At 36.3% G+C, this 7,350-nt stretch overlaps 1 protein-coding gene across 2 annotated transcripts; it reads left to right on the top strand.

Moving 5' to 3' along the window:
• The first annotated feature begins 899 nt into the window (after positions 1 to 899).
• Positions 900 to 6,169, top strand: LOC6039130 (conserved oligomeric Golgi complex subunit 3). 2 transcript variants are annotated; one of them, XM_038258840.1, is made up of 3 exons: positions 900 to 1,216; positions 1,278 to 2,236; positions 4,596 to 6,169. In XM_038258840.1, the coding sequence occupies exons 1-3, from the start codon at positions 1,034 to 1,036 to the stop codon at positions 6,115 to 6,117; spliced, it is 2,664 nt and encodes an 887-aa protein (XP_038114768.1). In that variant the 5' UTR covers positions 900 to 1,033; the 3' UTR covers positions 6,118 to 6,169. The 2 variants fall into 2 exon arrangements, with proteins under 2 accessions (XP_038114768.1, XP_038114767.1); XM_038258839.1 differs by having other exon boundaries at positions 901 to 1,216; positions 1,275 to 2,236.
• Positions 6,170 to 7,350: the final 1,181 nt, after the last annotated feature.

Here is a 7,350-nt window from a genome sequence, read left to right as displayed (position 1 = left end):
AAAATTCTAAAATTCTAAAGATCTAAAATTCTAAAATTCCAAAATTATGAAATTCTAAAATTCTAGAATTCCATTATGTTTTTTTTGTAAATTATTTTTTTCAAGGTATTGTTTTTAAATTTTTGATTTTATGATTATGTTTTTTTGGGTCCTAAAATTAAGCTTAAATTTAAGCTATTATTGTTCACAACGATTAAGCTCATTTTTCAGAGCACAATGGCCCTTTGTGCGACTGCAAACGATTTAGAATTGATTTTCAAATCAATTAAAAAAATTACTTCGTGGCCCTTCTTGACAGAAAAGGCCCTACTTGACTCGTTCCAAGGGGATCATAGTTGATCTTTTGAAAAAATATTGTCTAGTCTCGTGTCTAGCATTTTTTTTTGCATTAAAAAGAAAAAAAGTGATCAGAAATGTTTTTAATCGTATTTTTACCGTTTTACATAAAAATTACATAGGGCTTTAGGGCCACGTTTAGGACCCTATTTGGTCCTGAAATTTTGCTTAAATTTGTGATATTATATTATTATGTGATAGCTTATTTTTCTGAGTTCAATGTGTGGTTCAATGGCCCATTGTACGAAAGGATTTAAAATGGATTTTTGATTAAATTAAGAAATTAACATCGCGGCCCCTCTTGACGGAAAAGGTTCTACTTGACAGCTTGTTCCAAGGGGACCATAGTTAATCCATCGAAAAAATGTTGTATTGTCAATTCATTGTTTTGCATTAAAAAATAATGGTCAAAAAATGTTTTTTACTTGTTTTTTACACTTTTTTACCATTGTACGTAAAAATCTCCATAGAGCTTTAGGACCCTATTGAAATTATTCCAATATTTTTTCGACCTTATGGGAAACCCCTCTCCAGCAGCTCGCTGTCAGTTGACGCATATTTCCAAAAAGAATGTAAACAAAAACATTCTCCTTCAGTATTCGTCGTCGTGGCCAAGTTCTGCCGCAGTAATTTTGTGATTTTTCTTCAAAAGAGTAAAATAATTTAAGTTATTAAAACATTCCGTAACCGGCACACCATGGACGACGTGGCCACGCTCAAGAGCGAAAATGCCAACCAGCGCCGAATCCAGGCTCGGCTACTGCAGTGGGAACAGAAGGACAACGGGCTGGCTCCGCTCAGTGCGGCCCAGAATGAGTTCATCAACCAGTTGGCGGAATCGCTAGGGGGTGGAGCCGGAACCGGTGGCGGAGGATCTGCTGTAGGTGACTTTGAACTTGAGGTTTTTTTCTTTTCTGATATGAATTATTTCTTTTTAGAAGAACCAAGAAGAAGTCATGCAAACCAACTTCGAGCTCAAGACTTCGCTGGATGACTTCAAGAGTTCGAGCAATGCAGCCATCGATTCCACGCAGGACTTCCTGTCGTGGTACAACTCGATCGACTCGGAGATTCTGGAGCACTTTGACGACGTGTATCTGGATTATTACGAGCAGTTGCGAGCTCGTTCCGCCGAATGCGACAATCTGCTGGGGGAAATCGACGTTTCGTTGGAATCACTCAAGAAGCTCACCAACGAGTACAACTTCGTGTCCGAGAAGACATCGTCGCTTCATCAGGCCAGTGAGAACCTGCTGCAGGATCAAACCCGGCTGAACGAGATCGGCGAGGACATCCGGAAGCGACTCAAGTATTTCACCCAAGCGGAAAGCATCTCCCAGCGACTGCAGAATCCGACCTTTTCCGTGTCGAACGATACCTTCGTGGACATCTTGAACACGATCGACGACTGTCTGGAGTACATGCGCGCCAATCCGACCTTCAGCGAGGCGTCCGCGTACGGCATCAAGTACCGCAACTGCCTCTCGAAGGCCACCCAAATGATGAAGAACTACGTGAGCAACGTGCTGGCGAACGCCACCGCCCAGATTCTGGCCAAGGACGCACTCGAGCAGGGTTCGGAGGCGGCGTTTGCCCTGTTCTACGGCAAGTTCCAGGCGTCGGCGCCCAAGGTCAAGCGAATTACGGCCACCATCGAGGAGCGGCTGGAGCGGAGCGTCGAGTACGAGCAGCTGCTGGCGGCGTTGCATCAGCAGTTTCTTGCCCAGCGGGCCACGATCATGAGTGGGGCTGTGGAGCAGGCGATTCGGGACCTCGGTCGGAAGCACAAGGGCGATCACTGTGCGTTGGTGCGGTCGGCGTGCGCGTTTATGGTGCACGTGTGCCAGGACGAGCACCGGCTGTTCTACCAGTTCTTTGCGCAGCCGAGCGGGCAGTTGACGTAAGTGAGATTTGAGGTTGAAATCGGTGTTATTTTAATTTATTTCTGGAGTTTTTTTTGAAAAAGGTCCAATAAACCAAATTTTTACATTTTGATTTTTGGGTGTTTTTTTAACACCCCTTACTCAAGGCGGTTTCAAAAACACCCAAATAGCAAAAAATGGAAAAAAAACGAAACTATTGGCACTACGCCCCCCGGGGCATGGCCTTCCTCTAACGTGGGATTTCTGCTCCAGCGCCTCTGACGAGACAGGAGAAACCGGGACCGACGTTTTACTTCACCATCCGATAGAAGCTCAGTGGATAAGGCGGGAATCGAACCCGCGTCTCATAGCATCATCGGGATCGGCAGCCGAAGCCGCTACCCCTGCGCCACGAGACCCGACCCCCCCCCCCCCAGCAAAAAATGGAAATTTGGTTTATTAGACCTTTCCAAAAAAAAAAAAAAAAAAACTCCAGATTTCTATAATAAATTCATATTTTTTTTTTTATTAAAAAACGATGTTTTTGAGCTGTTGAAATAAAACTGCAACGAATTTTTAAATTAAGGAATTTGAATTTGCGAACTTTTGAATTATGAAATATTTGAATTTAGAGATTATAGAACTTAGGAATTTCAGAATTGAGGCATTTTGGATTTCAAAAACTTTAAAGTATAAGAATTTTCAAATTTTAATATTTTAAACCTGTCAGTCCTGATGGGTCATATTGACCCAAAATCATTTTTTTTCTAAACTAGTCTATAATTTCCGTATGGTCCTAAAACCATTTTCCTATCATTACCTTAAACATATTTTTTTTCGAATTCAGGCTTGAAAGGGTTAAAATACTACAATTTTTAAATTTTAGCGTTTAAGTGTATTAGAATTTTTGAATTTGAAATAAATAATGTTTAAATAATTTATTTTTAGAATTTTAAAATCCTAGAATTATGAAAAAAATAGAATTTTAGTATTTAAAATTTTTCGAATTTTCGAATTCTAGAATTCTAGAGTTTTAGAATTTTATAATTTTAGAATAGAATTTTAGAATTTTAAAATTTTAGAATTTTAGAATTTTAGAATTTCAGAATTTTAGAATTTTAGAATTTTAGAATTTTAGAATTTTAGGATTTTAGAATTTTAGAATTTTAGAATTTTAGAATTTTAGAATTTTAGAATTTTAGAATTTTAGAATTTTAGAATTTTAGAATTTTAGAATTTTAGAATTTTAGAATTTTAGAATTTTAGAATTTTAGAATTTTAGAATTTTAGAATTTTAGAATTTTAGAATTTTAGAATTTTAGAATTTTAGAATTTTAGAATTTTAGAATTTTAGAATTTTAGAATTTTAGAATTTTAGAATTTTATAATTTTAGAATTTTAGAATTTTAGAATTTTAGAATTTTAGAATTTTAGAATTTTAGAATTTTAGAATTTTAGAATTTTAGAATTTTAGAATTTTAGAATTTTAGAATTTTAGAATTTTAGAATTTTAGAATTTTAGAATTTTAGAATTTTAGAATTTTAGAATTTTAGAATTTTAAAATTTTAGAATTTTACAATTTTACAATTTTACAATTTTACAATTTTACAATTTTAGAATTTTAGAATTTTATAATTTTATAATTTTATAATTTTATAATTTTAGAATTTTAGAATTTTAGAATTTTAGAATTTTAGAATTTTAGAATTTTAGAATTTTAGAATTTTAGAATTTTAGAATTTTAGAATTTTAGAATTTTAGAATTTTAGAATTTTAGAATTTTAGAATTTTAGAATTTTAGAATTTTAGAATTTTAGAATTTTAGAATTTTAGAATTTTAGAATTTTAGAATTTTAGAATTTTAGAATTTTAGAATTTTAGAATTTTAGAATTTTAGAATTTTAGAATTTTAGAATTTTAGAATTTTAGAATTTTAGAATTTTAGAATTTTACAATTTTACAATTTTAGAATTTTATGATTTTAGAATTTTAGAATTTTAGAATTTTAGAATTTTAGAATTTTATAATTTTAGAATTTTAGAATTTTAGAATTTTAGAATTTTAGAATTTTAGAATTTTAGAATTTTAGAATTTTAGAATTTTAGAATTTTAGAATTTTAGAATTTTAGAATTTTAGAATTTTAGAATTTTAGAATTTTAGAATTTTAGAATTTTAGAATTTTAGAATTTTAGAATTTTAGAATTTTAGAATTTTAGAATTTTAGAATTTTAGAATTTTAGAATTTTAGAATTTTAGAATTTTAGAATTTTAGAATTTTAGAATTTTAGAATTTTAGAATTTTAGAATTTTAGAATTTTAGAATTTTAGAATTTTAGATTTTTTTTTGAATTCTAAAGTATGAAAGTTTAAGAAGATCGATTTCTTGTTTCAACAGCGCCTACATGGAGGGCCTCTGCACGATTCTGTACGACACGCTGCGCCCGTTCATCATCCGGATCGACCACCTGGAGACGCTGGCGGAGATTTGCAGCATTCTGCGCGTCGAGATGCTGGACGAGCACGTCAATTACAACCCGGAATCGCTGGAGGCGTTCGCCAAGATCGTGTACCAGCTGCTGCAGGACGTGCAGGAGCGGATCGGGTTCCGGGCGCAGAACTACTTGGAGTCGGACATTTTGAACTATCGCCCTTCGGCTGGGGATTTGGCGTACCCGGAGAAGCTGGAGATGATGGAGTCGATCGCGGCTTCGCTGCAGCAGGATGGGAACAGCTATTTGAGGCGGGCGGATTCGCGGAGTTCGATCGCGTCGCTGGCCTCGCAGGAGGTCGAGCAGATCAATAGCGGGGAGGGGATGGCTAAGTTTCGCGGGGGTTCGGGGAATTCACCGGCGGATTTGCACGGCATGTGGTACCCGACGGTGCGGCGAACGTTGGTGTGTCTTTCGCGGCTGTACCGATGTATTGAGCGATCAATCTTCCAGAGTTTGTCCCAACAGGCGCTGGCGTATTGCATTCAGAGTGTTTCGAGTGCGGCCGGGCAGATTGCGCAGCGCAAGAGTTCGGTGGACGGAGAGTTGTTTGAGATCAAGCATTTGCTGATTCTGCGCGAGCAGATTGCGCCTTTCAGGGTGGATTTTACCGTCAAAGAGACCAGTTTGGATTTCAGCAAGGTGAAGACGGCGGCGTTTGAACTGTTGCAGAAACGGAAGCAACTATTCGCCCTAGGGTCGAACAACGCTTTGTTGGAGTTCTTGCTGGACGGGACGCCGCAGGTCCGGGAGCAGTTGCTCGATTCGCGCAAGGACGTCGATCGCCAGCTGAAGATGGTCTGCGAAGCGTTCATCAAGGACGCCACCCGCCAGCTGGTTGGACCCATCCTTAACTTTATGGAAACAGCGCAGAACCACCTAAAACAAACTGCAACTGCACCAGCTCCAACGCCGCAGCAAGGCATGGCCCTCCGAATGGCCGCCTTCGCCGCACCCCAGCAAATCAGCTCCATCATCCAGGAGAGCATCCGCGCAATCAAAACCAAACTAGGCCCCCTTCAACGCTCGATGCAGCTCTACCTTGCCAACAAGGACACCGAGTTTATCCTGTTTCGCCCCATCCGGAACAACGTGCTCGGATCGTTCGTCAAGCTGGAGCAGCTGCTCGCCACAAATTCGTACAGCCGGGACGACCTGACGATCGTGAGTTGCCCCTCGGCGGAGCAGGTCTCGGTGCTGCTGTCGAGTGTCAACTTGGGACAGGAAGGAGTGGCCTCGGCACCGCAGCGTAAGATAAGCACGTCCTCGATGGGAAGTGGTGGGACGACGAAGCCGCCGATTGAGAAGAAGGTAAGCTTTGATAGTGGGGCCAACACGGTGGTGCAGATTGGGGATGAGGAGGAGAGTCAGGGAGGTGTCGTGGATGGTCCAGCAGTGGTGCAGGAGGAAGAGGGAAAGGGACAGTGAGGGAGGTATGAATAATATGTTACTTTGCAATAAATATGATGTATAACAGTTAGTGATAATGGGTTTGTTGTGAGTGGAATTCTTCGAAAGCCCGGAAGGTTTGAACTTAGTTTGAAGAATTCAGAAAATAGAAGATTTCATCGAATTTCAGGACAAACACAACACCGGAATCATACAATTTGAAAAAAAATTTAAAGTAAAAACTGCCATCTAAAAAATAAGATGGTTTTTAACTAAAAACTAAAAACTAAAAACTAAAAACTAAAAACTAAAAACTAAAAACTAAAAACTAAAAACTAAAAACTAAAAACTAAAAACTAAAAACTAAAAACTAAAAACTAAAAACTAAAAACTAAAAACTAAAAACTAAAAACTAAAAACTAACAAATAAAAACTCAAGGCTAAAATCTAAAAACCAAAGGTGTAAGTTTAGAAATCACAAATACAAAAACAATTAGCCTTAAAATTAAAATTTATATGTTCGAAAATTTTAAAATTTCAAAGATTTCAGCATTAAAAATTAAAAATTCTTTTTTTTTCATACTCAAAATAAAATAAAATACTGCAAATTCAGGAAAACAACGAACATTTAAATAAACAAAAGGTTTTTAAATAAATATAAAATTGTAAAATTATAAAAAAAATAATAATATTTTTTTCAACTTTTTGTTGAACATTCAGTAATGTTTAGATCGGTAAACCATCTGTCAAAATGAATTAAATTTTACAAATTACAAATTAGATGAACAATAAAGAACTTCACTACCGAATTTTGGTATTTTTTTTACCGAATTCGGCTGAACAGTTCGGTCAGCAGTCGAAAATTCGGTAAACTTCAGAGAATTCGGTGAAAAAAAAAATCTGAATGTGTACTGAATGTGTACTAGTACTCCATGAATGGTAAAAATAACGACATTTTGAAATTTTATTTTATTTTTAATTTGCACCTATTTTAATTTTGAGAATTGTTTTGTTTGAAATTGAGTTTAAATTTATGAATTAAAGAATTTAAAGAATTTAAGATTCAAGAATAAAAGAATTAAAAAGTAAAAGTATATTCCAGACTCGATTATCCGAAGGCTTCGGAAAAAAAATATTTCGGATAATCGAATCATGAATTTTTCGATTATTTGAAGTCCCATACAAACCTTCGGATAATAGAACTTCAGATAATTAAAAATTCGGATAATCGAGAATGTCTTATTTTTGAAGGATGATTTTTTTTGTAAATTT

The sequence above is a fragment of the Culex quinquefasciatus genome, chromosome 3, assembly GCF_015732765.1.
Source record: "Culex quinquefasciatus strain JHB chromosome 3, VPISU_Cqui_1.0_pri_paternal, whole genome shotgun sequence".
Classification (NCBI taxonomy): Eukaryota; Metazoa; Arthropoda; class Insecta; order Diptera; family Culicidae; genus Culex; species Culex quinquefasciatus.
This window is presented reverse-complemented; position numbering and strand designations above follow the sequence as displayed.

Coding starts and splice junctions, on each gene's coding strand:
- LOC6039130 (XM_038258839.1), top strand. CDS start 1,034: ATGGACGACGTGGCCACGCTCAAGAGCGAAAATGCCAACCAGCGCCGA. Junction 1,217..1,274: donor CCGGTGGCGGAGGATCTGCT/GTAGGTGACTTT, acceptor ATTTCTTTTTAG/AAGAACCAAGAAGAAGTCAT. Junction 2,237..4,595: donor CAGCCGAGCGGGCAGTTGAC/GTAAGTGAGATT, acceptor TTGTTTCAACAG/CGCCTACATGGAGGGCCTCT.